We start from the raw sequence: 15,874 nt of genomic DNA, 5'->3' as shown, positions 1-15,874 counted from the left end.
AGAGAGGGTGGCTGAGGGAGGGAAAGAGGAAAGTGAGTGAGGGTGAGTGAGGGACACGGGAGAGAGAGAGAGAGAGAGAGTGAGGGAGGGAGGGAGAGAGTGAGGGAAAGAGGAGGGAGGGTCTGAGTGAGGGCGGCGGGAATCCCGGGGGAAAGCTGCCTTGTGGAAGGCGGGCTGGTCACCTCACTGAGCTGCCCAGTCGCTTTGTTGTTCGGGGGAAGCCGGTTGGAAGTGACCAGTCCCAGACTGACCCCGAGACTCCAGCCTGATTGACGGGATTGTACCCGCCGCTCTCACTGAAATCTCCTCTTGTTTCAGTCGAGATCTGATCAGAATTTTCAAAACGGCGAGTTCATCGTCAGCTCCCCTTTTCATGTTTCATTTCAATGAAAATCAGCGCCAGGTACAGCGTGAGCGGCAATCTGGTGAAAATCTTTCTGGCTGAAGATCTTGAGTGTTTCTGGACTCGGGTTTTTCAGCCATTCACCTAAAAGTTATTGAGGCTATTCCAGAACCCACCACGTGGGGTAAGGCACCTTTTATTATGAATCAAAAATGCATGTTTAAAATCTACTTTCAATAATAAAAACAGCGCCTTTCAGTGTCTGTGGAGGAGCGTTAATATTTCGAGTTGACTATGACTCTTTAGAATTGATTTTAAGGGTGTGCCTCCACCTTGCTGTGGTGCTAGATTTACAGTATTATTACAATCCAATTTGGTTTCAGGAAGTGGTGTGGGATGCGCTAATCATAGATTATAGAATTCCTACAGTGCAGAAGGAGGCCATTTGGCCCATTGTGTCTGCACTGACCCTTTGAGAAATTACCCCACCTAGGTCCAATCCCCCGTCTTATTCCAGCAACCCCACCCTAAGGGGCAAATTAGCATAGCCAATCCACCTAACAGGCGCATCTTTGAATTTTCTTGATAACGAGGGTGAATACTGTAGTAATAATCAGCAAACTGCCACACTCCTGCATTTTAATGGAGAGATGGTTAGACTGAGGGAACTTTGGTGAGAAACTTCTCACTGTGCTCACCCCAGTCCAATGACAGCATCTCCACATCATGGCACATCTTTGGACAGTGAGAGGAAACCGGAGCACCCGAAGGAAACCCACCCAGACACCAGGAGGATTGGATTGGATTGGATTTGTTTATTGTCACGTGTACCGAGGTACAGTGAAAAGTATTTTTCTGCGAGCAGCTCAACAGATCATTAAGTACATGAGAAGAAAAGGGAATAAAAGAAAATACATAATAGGGCAACACAACATATACAATGTAACTACATAAGCACTGGCATCGGATGAAGCATACAGGGTGTAGTGTTAATGAGGTCAGTCCATAAGAGGGTCATTTAGGAGTCTGGTGACAGTGGGGAAGAAGCTGTTTTTGAGTCTGTTCGTGCGTGTTCTCAGACTTCTGTATCTCCTGCCCGATGGAAGAAGTTGGAAGAGTGAGTAAGCCGGGTGGGAGGGATCTTGGATTATGCTGCTCGCTTTCCCCAGGCAGCGGGAGGTGTAGATGGAGTCAATGGATGGGAGGCAGGTTTGTGTGATGGACTGGGCGGTGTTCACGACTCTCTGAAGTTTCTTGCTGTCCTGGGCCGAGCAGTTGCCATACCAGGCAGTGATGCAGCCCGATAGGATGCTTTCTATGGTGCATCTGTAACAGTTGGTAAGGGTTAATGTGGACATGCCGAATTTCCTTAGTTTGCTGAGGAAGTCTGGGCGCTGTTGTGCTTTCTTGGTGGTAGCGTCAACGTGGGTGGACCAGGACAGATTTTTGGAGATGGGCACCCCTAGGAATTTGAAACTGTTAACCATCTCCACCTCGGCCCCGTTGATACTGACAGGGGTGTGTGCAGTACTTTGCTTCCTGAAGTCAATTACCAGCTCTTTAGTTTTGCTGGCATTGAGGGAGAGATTGTTGTCGCTACACCACTCCACTAGGTTCTCTATCTCCCTCCTGTATTCGGACTCGTCGTTATTCGAGATCTGGCCCACTATGGTCGTATCGTCAGCAAACTTGTAGATGGAGTTGGAACCAAGTTTTGCCACGCAGTCATGTGTGTACAGGGTGTAGAGTAGGGGGGCGAAGTACGCAGCCTTGCGGGGCGCCGGTGTTGTGGACTATTGTGGAGGAGGTGTTGTTGTTCATTCTTACTGATTGTGGTCTGTTGGTCAGAAAATCGAGGATCCAGTTGCAGAGTGGGGAGCCAAGTCCTAGGTTTTGGAGCTTTGATATGAGCTTGGCTGGGATTATGGTGTTGAAGGCGGAGCTGTAGTCAATAAATAGGAGTCTGATGTAGGAGTCCTTGTTTTCGAGATGCTCTAGGGATGAGTGTAGGGCCAGGGAAATGGTGTCTGATGTGGACCGGTTGCAGCGGTATGTGAATTGCAGTGGATCAAGGTGTTCTGGGAGTATGGAGGTGATGCGCTTCATGATCAACCTCTCGAAGCACTTCATTACGACTGGTGTCAGGGCTACTGGTCGGTAGTCATTGAGGGACGTTGCCTGGTTCTTCTTTGGTACCGGTATGATGGTGGTCTTCTTGAAGCAGGTGGGGACCTCGGAGTGGAGTAGGGACAGGTTAAAGATGTCCGCGAATACATCTGCCAGCTGGTCCGCGCAGGCTCTGAGTGCACGACTAGGGATCCTGTCCGGGCCCTTCGCCTTCTGAGGGTTCACTTTCAGGAAGGCCAATCTGACTTCGGAAGCTGTGATGGTGGGTATGGGTGAATTATGGCCTGCTGGGGCACTCGACAGCGGATTGTTGGTTACCTGCTCGAACCGAGCATAGAATGCATTGAGTTAATCGGGGAGGGGTGCGCTGCTGCCAGAGATACTGTTAGGCTTCGCTTTGTAGCCCGTTATGTTGTTTAGTCCTTGCCACAACCGCCGAGAGTCTGTCTGTGACTCTAGCTTGGTTTGATATTCTCTCTTGGCATCTCTGATGGCTTTGTGGATGTGCAAACTCCAGACAGTCACCCGAGGTCGAATTGAACCTAGGACCCTGGCACTTTGAGGCAGCACTGCTAATCACTGAGCCACCGTGCAATCCGAAGTTTGATACTTGTGAGGTATATCAGGATTAATGTTTGAGTTTCTCATCAAAGTTTCGTCAGTCTAACCATCCCTCCATCATAAATGCAGGAGGGTGGCTGTTTGCTGATGATTACTACAATATTCACCCTTGTTATCAAGGAAATTCATTGCCGCGTACTGTGGTATCTAGGATTGAGCTAGGATTGATCGGGTTGCACGGTAGCACAATGGTTAGCACTGTTGCCTCGTGCTGTTGGGTGAATTGGACATTCTGAATTCTCCCTCTGTGTACCCGAACAGATGCTGGAATGTGGTGACCAGGAGCTTTTCACATTAACTTAATTGCAGTGTTATTTTAAGCCTACTTATGACAAAGATTACATTTTTTTAAGGATAAGATGCCATGCAGATGCCAGATGATGACAATATCAAATAAGACAAAGCCCAACCTCTCCCCATGACTTTCAGTAAGAACGCCATAACTAAATCCTCCATCATCAACATCATGATTGCTTAGTTGCACCAACCAGAAGGAACAGGGCAGAGATTTGGACATTCAGACTTTTTACTAATTGCTAGGCTCAAAGTAAGAAATATAATTGAATACTTGCCACTAGCGGCTGCAACAGTGCTCTGGCTGGCACCATCCAAGTCAGAAGTTTGCTTGATGGTTGATGTGCCACTGAACCTAAGGGGCTGGATTCTCCCAAAATGGGATGATGCCCCCACGCCGGTGTAAAAACGCTGGTGTTTCACTCCAGCGTTTCCAATAAAAAAGAACAGTTGATTCACTCACCAGGTGGCTAGCAGGGACCCGGAGTGATTCATGGAGCTTTAGGTACGGATATGGGCCCCTGCACTTCCGGTCTGGAGTCCATGCATGTGCATGGCGACGGCCTCCAGCTGCCAAGCCGAGCGTCATGGTGGACTCGGACCATGGAGGCAGTTTTGAAATGTAGCCCCCCAGATCGGCTGCGCTCTCGAAGATCCAACCGGCCCAAATCTGTCCCCCCCCCCCCCCCCCCCCCCCCCAACCAGGGCAGTCGCGGACCACACCATCAGGAACTCGGCTGGTTGAGAGCGGAGGATCGCTGGGCAGGCCTCTGGCAAATACCCCCCAGCCGCACGGAGTACTCCACGAACACGGCGATTCTCGGTCCCAGAGAATCGGCGCAGAGTACTCCACGCACACGCCAATTCTCGGTCCCAGAGAATCGCTGGACTGGCGGGGGCCGGATTTCGGTGTGAAAGTTGATTTTCACCCCTCTCGCCAAACCCGATTTCGGCACAGGGCTGCGGAGAATCCAGATCAATATCTGGGACAGTGTGCCCATAGGATGCACTACAGTTCCGTCATTGTTATTGTTGATACCACTTCCCTTCTCCTGCAACCTATATAATCAATAATAATAATGACAACAACAGTAATGCTTTAGCAGCAAAATCACCTCCACGTTGTGCACCCAATTGATTTGGGAATACATTGATCCTTCACTGATGAAGGGATGAGAATGTTCTGGAATTCCTTACCTTGTGCAACTGTGGGAGCAGGAACAGCATGTGGATATCAGTGGTTCAAGGGAAACACCCACTGGCTTCTTGGAGCAACCAAGGATGAACAGTAAGTGTTGACTTGCCAGTGCCATCTGCATCTGGAGAAAATTCAAATATAAAATTTGAGATTGGTGTCAAATTTGGTTGAAAATGCCCAATGGTCTTGTTAATCCTTTTTGTGCATTATTTAAATCTAAACAGATTTGACTTCAATGATTATGTCTCTGCTCTAAAAACATTTAATTATTGAGGATTGAATGAGAAATTTAACATGTGGCTGACTGACAGCATTACTGCTGTTAACAGTCTTGTAGATTATTACTACAGACCACAAACTTCAGTTCCGTATTTATAAAAATGTATTTATTTTGCCATGTACATTCGTTGCAATGTTCATCACTGGAATTTAAGCTACGTTGAAAATTATACAATCTTTTGCTATTGACAATGAATTGTGTCTGCATTAAGCGTAACAAAATCTGCTCGGTCTGTTCAGTTAAATTGGAGCAAAATGTGGCTCAACATGTAATGATACACATTAAGGAAGCAATATATATTTTTAATTGTATTGTGAATTTTTGAAGATTGGATGCTTGAGTTGTGGTTGTCTATGACTGGCACTGTAATGATCCCGTCAGTTTCCAATTTTGTCCATTATTATTGCATTTTTAAAAAACACTGCAATTTGCGGCAAGAAAACACTGCAATTTGTGGCAAGGGAGACAGATGGCATGACTTGCGAATCGCCACAAATTGCTCAACAGTTTCAACCTCTTCACCTTCAATCTCTGAAAGATGGAAGCTCACTGTCAATCTCCTCCATGAGTGTCCAGGAATTTTATGCATTTGTGCTCACTGCATACAATTGATTGTAACCACCTGGGTTGGCCACTTCCCGACTTAAAATGGAGATCCACAAAGGCTGCAGGGAAATTCAGCCAACACAGGCAAAAACTAGCAGGTGCAAAGTTTCCTGTGTATTAGACTTTGCAGAAGCCCAGACAGCACCGAAACCAGCAGCCATCTGCATACTAATGAGCGATCCCCAGGTACAATTGAAACATGTAAGGTGAATAAGGCCAAGCCAGACTCCTCGGCGCCAGCAGGAGCCAAGACAAAGGAAGGCCAACGGACACTTAGGGACCGCCCAGCAATTGGGAACAGCTCCAGTATTGGAGAAATCGATCCAAGTGATCGGATCGTGGTCCAATCACTTGGAACCAGGTACAAGGTCTGCCCAAAGGGGAGGGGAAGCCCCTGGAGACTATAAAATAGAGTCCCCAAGTTCAAATCGTTCTTCTTGGCAGGGTCACTCAGCAGCGAACCAACCCTTGACAGTGAACTGCCTAGCTGCCACAACAACCAAGTAAGTCTCCAGTCAACGCACGCTACGAGATAGGCGCTCCTAGCTACCAGTCCATACCAGCTTTTGAATCCTGCAGACTCGGGACCGAACAAAAGGCCATTTGTTCCCCTGACCTGGTGGGCCAGTCCAAAGCTAAGTATAGGCCTATAGTATAGAGATAGTCTAGAAAGTAGAGTTTTATGCATGAGTAGTGAGTTACTGTGTATAATAAATGTGTATTGATTTGATTCTTACTAATTGGTGTGTTGAGTTATTGATCAGTACTTGAACCTCGTGGCAGTATCCTAAAGATACCTGGTGACTCTAGAGCAAAGGTTATAAAACAGAGCAAATTGAACCAACCAAAAGTTAGCAACATATTACTGGCGACATCTGACGGGACCCGACTTTAGAAGTGGCCTAACTGCTCCGGGAGAACCCAAAATTTGAATTAGAAATCCAATTGGGAACAGAAAACCACAAGCGTTCAAGCAGTTCTGATCAATCCTCATAATTCGGAAGTGTGTTAATGCATGCGTAACTAACAGGGCTATAAGGTAAAACTGATAGATTTTGTTGTGAAAAACTGTCGGGAGTTTGTATTCCTGAAAATAGCGAAAGCCATACCTGTAATTACAACACCGCCTTAATACTCCTCATTCCAAATTTTAAGAGAGTATTTAGAGAGGAAAGATGGCAATGCAGGCAATGCAACGCCTCATGAACCCTGAAGAATTCGTGGTCGCAGCGACCAGCAGTAGAGTAGGACAGTGTCCCGTTTGGGAAGAAGAAATCAGGAAATATCTCAAAGGGAAAGGATGGCCCCTTTGAAGTGAATTCTGTGAGAATGAGAAAACAGGACCCGGGAGTATAGGACATACTTGGTGGGAGAACCTGTCAGAGATTCATAAGAAAAGCTTGGGAAAAGCTCGCAAGCCGATGGCAATCGTGTCCTGTTTGGCACAATTGCGAGGAACAGAGGAGGTCGTTCGGATGCTCCGTAAAGAGATAGAAGGAGTACATCGAATGAGCAAGGTCGATGTAAGTGAGGTTGAGAAAGAGAACATAGAGTTGAGAAGGAAGTTCGCAGCAAAGGTCGGAGAGGTGGATGATGCCAAGAGGGCCCACTAGTCTTGTCGGGCGCACCTAAGCAGCTTCCAGACACAGTACGAAAAGGCCTATCAGGACACGCAACGTGCAGCCCTGGTAAGAGAGGAAACAGAGAAACAGGTAGAGGCATTGCAAAGGCAGTGTAGCGACCTGAAAGCAGCATTACGAGCACTCCATGCTGCCAGCACTGAGCAGAGACAAAGCTCATTAGATCACGCAAAGTGCCGGATGCAGATTGCAGAACTGCAGTCTTTGCTTTCAGTTCAGAATAGATTCCGGAGCACCTTTGGATCCCAGTTAGATGCAGAAGACGGCCCGGATTGGGAAGAATTAAATGAGACCGCGCATAGATATGTTCAGGGAACATGTGCGCAAGGAAAGCCCCAGAAGAGAAAAGCGCCCCAACCCCCCACATCGCAGATAGTTCAGGCACCAATGAACCCAGTAACCACCCACCGCACAGTCACATCGGAAGGAGACACAGAATTCCTGTACACGACCCCCTTAACCGTGACCCAATTACGGGACGCGTGCGAGAAAATCACACCGTTCCTCCCCACCTCAGACCCTCACCACTTCTTTGCCAGAGTAAAGCAGTAGGCGACCATGTACGGCCTGGACGAGCGTGAGCATGTGAAGCTCACAGTTTTGAGTTTAGACCCTTCGGTCGTAGCAGTCCTTCCCGACCCACAGAATGTAGGAGGAGGCACCCTTGCAGAAATGCACACAGCGATTCTAGACGTGATCGGCTACAACAGAGGTGACCCAGTAGAAGGCCTGAATAAGTGCAGGCAGAACAATACAGAACACCCCACAGCGTTTGCTGGATGCCTGTGGATCCATTTCACAGCAGTTTTCGGCAATTTAGACCGCGCCCATTTGTCCCAAGACGGTATGGCCAAATGGACCCGCACCCTTATCTCCCATGCCACAGAGGCAGGACAAAAAGCCTGTACCAACTATGACCCCTCAGAGGAAGCCCACAATGAGAAATGGGTTTTAAAAAGATTGTCCCGCACCTGGGAGCAATCTGTCCAAAATAAATCCGTAATTAAGAAACCCGACGAACAGCAGGCAGAGGCAGATATCCACACAGTTAAGACGCACCAGAACCCCACATAGGTAAACGAAGGAAGGAACAGCCCCCACAGAAACCACAGAAGTGTTACAACTGTGGACAATTAGGACACTTTGCACGAGAATACAATGCCCCACAAAAGCCATAGAGAGCCCAGCAGACAGGCGCTCTGAATAGGGACAGGACAAAGCCAGTCCATAGTGTAAGCACCCGTTCAGATCAAGCAGACCTGAATGGAACTGACTGACAGTATTCAGGCTCCCCCTTTGGGTCTGCGACACCCTTTGGGATAGGTCCGGCCGACCAGTAGTTGCAGCAAAGATACGGGGACAGCCCATCGAATTTCGCTGGGACACAGGAGGGTCCCGCACCACAATTAATTCCTCCACCATGTTTCAGAAAGACACGTGGCCCACTACAGCCACAATCACCCTCAGCGGCTTCACAGGCCACTCATAGCAGGGACACATCACAGCCCCTGTACCCATTCAGATTGGCAATATAACGACAAAGCACCCCATAGTTTTAGTCTATCTACCCCACACAGCAGAACACATTTTGGGAATTGACTTTATAAACTCCTACCACCTTTCATTTGATCCGGTAAACCAGTGTGTTTGGAGAATGGCAAAATCCGCAAAAGCCCCCGCAACGCTCACAATAGGTGAGTACACAAACCAGATTAGCGCAGTCGGCGAATTTTGGTTTGACCTGACCACGATTAGCACAGACAAGCAGGTTAGGGCAGCTCTGCAGAATGCGCGACCCACAAACATGACTGTGGCCGGATGACTGGTTCCGTTCAAATCACAGGACCTGACCCTAGACCCCAAAAGCAATACAGATTTCCCCAAGAGGCAGAGGGAGAAATCTGAAAAGTGATCGACAGCTTATTAGAGCAGGGCATACTCAGATCAGTAGCCTCCACTAATAATGCCCCGATTTGGCCAGTGAGAAAGCCCGATGGATCATGGCGACTGACCATCGATTACCGGGAACTCAACAAAGTCACCCCTGCAGCAGCCCCCATGGTAGCCACAAGTCCCGAGACCATGCTCAAACAGGGACTCAACTCACAATACTTTACGGTTTTGGACATCAGTAACGGATTCTGGTCCATTCCATTGGCAAAAGCGTGCCAATACAAATTTGCCTTCACTTTTAATAGTCAGCAGTACACGTGGACATGCCTTCCACAAGGATTCCTCAACTCCCCCTCCATTTTCCACCGACAGCTGGCAAATAGATTATCAAAATCTTCTCACCCCGAATGTCTGGTCCAGTATGTGGACGACCTATTACTGCAGACAGACACCAAGGCAGAGCACATCGAGCTTTTGTCTGAACTCCTGGAACTCCTACAACAGATTGGCTGCAAAGTAAACCCAAAAAAGGATCAGATTTTGGAAAACGAAGTGATATATTTGGGTACGATTATCACGCACGGTAAACTCGAGATCGAGCACAAAATAATTGACTCGATTGCCAAATTGCCCCTTCCCCAGAATGTTTCAGCCCTCCGGTCGTTTTTAGGACTGGTTGGCTACTGCCGAAACCATATTGACGGTTTCGCCAGCAAGGCAGCACCCCTCTCTGAACTCACGGATGCTTTGAAAAGAGCCCTCATTGCAGCCCCTGCACCACAAAGTCCAGACCCGCTTTCCCCCTCAAGACCCGCTTTCCCCCTATGCTATAGAGATAGCTAGCACAGACCGCACCCTTTCGGCCGTGCTCCTCCAGGAACGGCACGAACAGTTAAAACCCGTGGCTTATGCCTCCAGACTTTTAGATCCTGTGGAGCAGGGATTTTCAGTCTGTGAAAGGCACCTGCTCGCAGTTTTCTGGGCAGTTCAGTATATTTCCTACATAATCGGACTAAACACCATCACAATCCTCACGGAACACACCCCCACCCAACTTTTACTTGACAGACGACTTAAGGACGGTACAGTTAGCCAAATTAGAGCAGCTAGATGGTCCCTTCTTTTGCACGGACGGGACATCACTGTTAAAAGGACCAAGACCCACACTTTCCTAGCCGATAACCTTCAGTACCCAGGCACCCCCCATGAATATGAAATCATTTCACCGCACCACAACATGGGTCCCTTTATTGTGAAAACACCCCCCAGAAAGATACGTAGTTCATCCCCCAGCACACAGACAATTGCGAACCCTTAAGAATATATGTGGATGGATCTTCCACTGTATTAGAAGGGAAGCGCATTACAGAATGCGGCATATATGTCGAGGACGCGCAGGGACGCGCCCTAGAAGAGATCTCCTTAAAGCTACCAGGCCACTTAGGCGCGCAGGCGGCAGAACTAGCAGCCGTTGCGTATATTATAGATCACCCAGATTTCTTCCCCAGCCCAGCAGACATATACTCGGACAGTGTCTATGTCTGCAACAGCCTTACAGAATTCCTACCCCTGTGGAAAGCAAGAGGATTTGTTTCAGCAGACGGAAAGCCCCTCCCTTCAGCCCCATTGCTCCGCCACATTTTGGAGAAAGCACAGGACAGGACCTTTGGTATTGTTAAAGTTCGCAGTCACCACCGTTCCTCCCCCCCTGGAAATGTAAAAGCCGACGCACTGGCAAACGCAGGTTCCAGGCATGGATATTTTTGGACACCCCCGAAAGCGCACCAGTGAATGCAGTTCCGGTCTCGCAGACTAATATCGAGGATTTCGTGCAGGTCCAGAAGCAGGATAGCAATCTCAGGGAGATTTTAAAAGGAAAATGTACGGCACCCTATGATAGGTTTAAAAATGCACTGACCACACATAACGGTGTGGTGTTAAAAGACACCCTTTATGTGGTTCCTGAACAGGACAGGAATCAGCTTATTTGTTTATTCCATGACAGTCATGGGCATTAGGGAATTGATCCCACTACAGCCCACCTCAGGCAGCTCTGTTGGTGGCCAAGTTTAAAAGAAGACGTAACACACTACGTTGAGAATTGCCTTATCTGTGCCCAGAACAATCCGGACAGTTACGCAAAGAAGGCTCAGCTTAGTCACACCCGCCCCGTTAACAGCCCCTGGACTAACCTCCAGATTGATTTTATAGGACCATTGCCCCCTTGCAGGAATGGTTACAAGTATGTCTTAGTTGTCATAGACACATTTACAAAATAGGTAGAGGCATTCCCATCCAGACCGAACATGGCAAAGACCACCGCAAAGATCTTAACCCACCACATCTTTACAAGATGGGGACTCCCCCGCAGCATTGAATCCGACCAAGGTTCCTATTTTACGGGACGTGTCATGAAGAACGTTCTCACGATATTTGGCATTACCCAAAAATTCCACATCGCATTCCACCTCCAGTCGAGTGATATCGAGGAGAGCATGAATCGGACTCTAAAAGCCACCCTCAGAAAAATGGTCCAACAAAACAACACCACTTGGGATTCAGTCCTCCCTTTTGCGCTGATGTTTTTGAGAAATACTGTCTCAACCTCCACAGGTTACACCCCACACACTCTCATGACCGGACGTCCCATGAAATGCACAGAATTTTTATTAGGATTGGACTTGACCAGCCCCCAAGTGACGGCCCTCACACACGAGAACGCAGTCAAACAGTTAGTTGAACATGTAAAAACGGCTCAGCTAGAAGCCGCAGTAAGGTTAGGCACAAGGAGGAAACAGAGCAAGGCCTGTTTCGACAAGACAGTGCATGCAACTGAGTTTGTGGTAGGACAGCAGGTCATGCTCTCTATCTATAACCCCAGCACGTTCCTGTCACCAAAGTATTCGGGTACGTACTCCATTGCGGACAAAGTAAGCCCCTTCGTCTATAAAATTAAGTACCCCAACAGAAAGACTGTGTGGTTCCATTTTAACCAGCTTAAGGCATATGGCCCACAGTCCAACCACGCACACCACGTCATTCTCGACGCAGCAGACCACACCCCGCCCACAGCCAATGTATCCCTACCCTCCCCCAACACGTCCACCCCATCCACGGACTCGCCCTCTACTCCACCCCCGAACTCTAGACTCCGCCCCGGAACGCCCACAGACAGCAGCAGCAGAGACAGCGAGTGTGACACAGACAATAGCCACAGCACGCCTCCTTACTATCCCCATGCAACAGGCCCCACACCCAGCGAATCTGAACACGATTCGAGTGATCCCTTCCTGATCACATTCCTCAACAAACCCCACCAAAGACCTCCGCCCTACGATGACGACTCCATCCCCACAGAATTAGATACAACTTTCTGGCACCGTGACAATTCATACAGGCTCGTCCGGAACGACGAGATGGACCCCAAATCGCACCATGCAACCCTATCAGCCCTTATACATTCGAGAGTATTGCATCCGGGAGAAGATGATGACTTTGAGTCTGACTCCCAAAACGAGAACCCCTTTACGACCCTGTTCGCAACTGATAACTGAGGTGTCCAGATGATGTTTTAAAAGGAACTGCTTGAGAAAAAAAAAACGGTGTCCTTTCTGATGGAACCTGCAGCATGTTGTTCAATGTTTGTTTGTTATTGTTAAGTGTTGTTTGTACACTCGGAAGTTCCACGGCCCCACACCATATTTGTCGGCAGAAACCTATGAAAACTTGCCAGCACGCTTATCAGCAGAAACCGCTGAGAGCTTGCCGGACCCCAGTTCATAACTGCTCTTCTGGTTCAACGGTAGAACCTTTACGGCAACCCCCCCACGATGACTACATTTTTGCCCGTTCTTGTCGGTTGCTCAGGCAATGGAGAAATGGCATTGGTCTCCACCCTGCCTGAGGACCCCCCCCCTCTGGTCAGCTACGCTCGGGTAGAGCACATACGGCATTGATCACCGTCCTACCCGGGGATTCCATCCAAATCTTGCCCGTTGCGGCCCATACGCAGCTCATTTCGGCACTCTTGGTTCAAAAAGTTTTGTTTTGTTTTCAGGCAACCCTTGGATTGCCATCCCTATGCTATTTACATCCTCAAACATTTGGATGGTAAATCGCACAGCCTGCGAGACGGCTCACACTGTTTCAGTATTTTAAAGTGTGTCTTGTCCTGAAATTCGGTCTTTTAAAAAAAATATATATATTTTTAAATGAGGGAGTCACAGATAGTGACCAATTATAAAGGGAAATTGGCACTAACGGACAGACATACTAACGCACGAGATATTAACCAAATATAGTAACAGAAACTATGCTTGAAATTCCAGAACCTCCAGAGGAAGACAAAGAAGAAGACAAAGACGGAAAGATGAAAACAATCTTCATGTTCACCTGGATCTTGGCAGGATCCCTTCAGTTGCACGCGAACGTGAACCCCCTGACCCCAACCCCCCCGGCCGTTAATAATTCACTTCCCCATAGCACCCAGAGCCCAGTAACAGGCAACACCACACCATCATGGTGTGATAAACTCATAACATGGTACTCCCTTTCCTACGCAGTCGAATCCCTGTAGTCGAATCCCTATTAGCATTGGCGATATTCTGCAGCATCGTGCAGACTATCCTCATGAGGAAATGGCGAAGGAGAGCCTACCGCGCTCGCACCCCGGTATACAGGATAAGATCCCCAATGTTCGGTTATCACCAGGACTCCGAACCCCTCGATCTATAATAAAGGACATTCGTTTGCGTTCTTTTTGTAAATAAAAAAAAAAATGTGTTTCATTTACGACGGAAAGATTGTACAACCCTGTGCTTGACTGCCAAGCCAGGAAAAATGTGAATGCTGCTTTTATTTTTGTATTGTTAGGAAGTTAGTATGATTGAATGTTTGAGTGAGTGTAGTTTATTGAGGATAGTTAAAGGTATCATTTTTTAAATTTTGTAATGCATGCTTCTTTATTTTCATAGAATTTACAGTGCAGAAGGAGGCCATTCGGGCCATCGAGTCTGCACCGGCTCTTGGAAAGAGCACCCCACCCAAGGTCAACACCTCCACGCCATCCCAATAATCCAGTAACCCCACCCTACACTAAGGACAATTTATCATGGCCAATCCACCTAACCTGCACATCTTTGGACTGTGGGAGGAAACCGGAGCACCCGGAGGAAACCCACGCACACACGGGGAGGATGTGCAGACTCCGCACAGACAGTGACCCAAGCCGGAATCGAACCTGGGACCCTGGAGCTGTGAAGCAATTGTGCTATCCACAATGCTACCGTGCTGCCCCCTTTATGACATAGCACCACTTAGATTGTTAGTTAAAAATTTCTTGCATAGTTATGGTCAGAGGCCATGGAAGAGTGCTCGCTGGGTCAGGAAATGAAGACAATGCAGTTATGTGATCCTTCACGCTTCGCGTTAGGGATCACAAGAAGGAAGTGTAGCCACCTGGGTTGGCCACTTCCCGACTTAAAATGGAGATCCACAAAGGCTGCAGGGAAATTCAGCCAACACAGGCAAAAACTAGCAGGTGCAAAGTGTCTTGTGTATTAGACTTTGCAGAAGCCCAGACAGCACCGAAACCAGCAGCCATCTGCATACTAATGAGCGATCCCCGGGTACAATTGAAACATGTAAGGTGAATAAGGCCAAGCCAGACTCCTCCGCCAGCAGGAGCCAAGACAAAGGAAGGCCAACGGACACTTGGGGACCGCCAGCAATTGGGAACAGCTCCAGTATTAGAGAAATCGATCCAAGTGATCGGAACGTGGTCCAATCACTTGGAACCAGGTACGAGGTCCACCCAAAGGGGAGGGGAAGCCCCTGGGGACTATAAAGTAGAGTCCCCAAGTTCAAATTGGTCTTCTTGGCAGGGTCACTCAGCAGCGAACCAACCCTTGACAGTGAACTGCCTAGCTGCCACAACAACCAAGTAAGTCTTCAGTCAACGCACGCTACGAGATAGGCGCTCCTAGCTACAAGTCCATACCAGCTTTTGAATCCTGCAGACTCGGGACCGAATGAAAGGCCATTTGTTCCCCTGACCTGGTGGGCCAGTCCAAAGCTAAGTATAGGACTATAGTATAGAGATAGTCTAGAAAGTAGAGTTTTATGCATGAGTAGTGAGTTACTGTGTATAATAAATGTGTTTTGATTTGAATCTTACTAATTGGTGTGTTGAGTTATTGATCAGTGATTGAACTTGAACCTCATGGCGGTATCATAAAGATACCTGGCGACTTTAGAGCAAAGGTTATAAAACCGAGCAAATTGAACCAACCAAAAGTTAGCAACATGATACAGTTACTGGACATCTTCTGGACCCTCTTAATGGGGTGATTTATGGTCTGACATGCTACTCAAACTTGGAAGTGCAGAGGGTGCAGTTGAAACTTGAGTCACATTCCTGCAGATATCAAATTGTTTCTGGAGGGACACAAGTTTCAAATGGTGACTCTCCCCACTTTCTTTCAACCCCCCACCACTTCTCTTTCTGTAACTGATCTAATTCTAAGTTGCCTTGTTTCCTTTTTCAAAGTTCACTGTGGACAGAATTTTATTCTCTCTGGCATCCTGCCTGCCCCAACCCAGATGCAGTTTCATGCGGGGTGGGGAGAGACTTGTCCGAGACCCACCCTTGCTCCAATTAAGGCCCTTAAGTAGCCACTTGAAGGACCATATCCTGCCCAGCCTCAATTCTTAGGTTGGCCAGGCATGCTTATTATATCCATGAAATAAATGACCAATTCTAGCTGTAAATTATAGGGCTTACAAAATAGTGGCCCAGAATTTACTGGAGTACTTCCATTAGTTAGACTTTCCTACTGTTGGTTTAAAATGTTGACACTAGGGGCAGCACAGTG

The 15,874-nt window shown here is 47.9% G+C and overlaps 1 protein-coding gene across 4 annotated transcripts in view; it reads left to right on the top strand.

Moving 5' to 3' along the window:
- Positions 1-15,874, top strand: part of galnt3 (UDP-N-acetyl-alpha-D-galactosamine:polypeptide N-acetylgalactosaminyltransferase 3 (GalNAc-T3)) — a 200,529-nt gene that overhangs the window by 88,914 nt on the left and 95,741 nt on the right. For 2 of the 4 annotated variants that reach the window (XM_072473896.1, XM_072473883.1), the window contains exon 1: positions 127-527. The exons of 1 other annotated variant lie outside the window; for it this stretch is intronic. Coding sequence is in view for 1 of the 3 variants with exons in the window: in XM_072473875.1 (XP_072329976.1) it covers positions 1,051-1,178 (128 nt within the window). In the remaining 2 variants the exon portion in view is untranslated. Of the gene's footprint in view, positions 1-126; positions 528-605; positions 1,179-15,874 lie in introns of those variants that run through there. One more of the 4 variants, XM_072473875.1, reaches the window with a different exon arrangement.

This window comes from Scyliorhinus torazame, chromosome 2, assembly GCF_047496885.1.
Source record: "Scyliorhinus torazame isolate Kashiwa2021f chromosome 2, sScyTor2.1, whole genome shotgun sequence".
NCBI classification, from domain to species: Eukaryota; Metazoa; Chordata; class Chondrichthyes; order Carcharhiniformes; family Scyliorhinidae; genus Scyliorhinus; species Scyliorhinus torazame.
The sequence above is the reverse complement of the archived record's forward strand: the minus strand, read 5'-3'. Positions and strand labels throughout refer to the sequence as shown.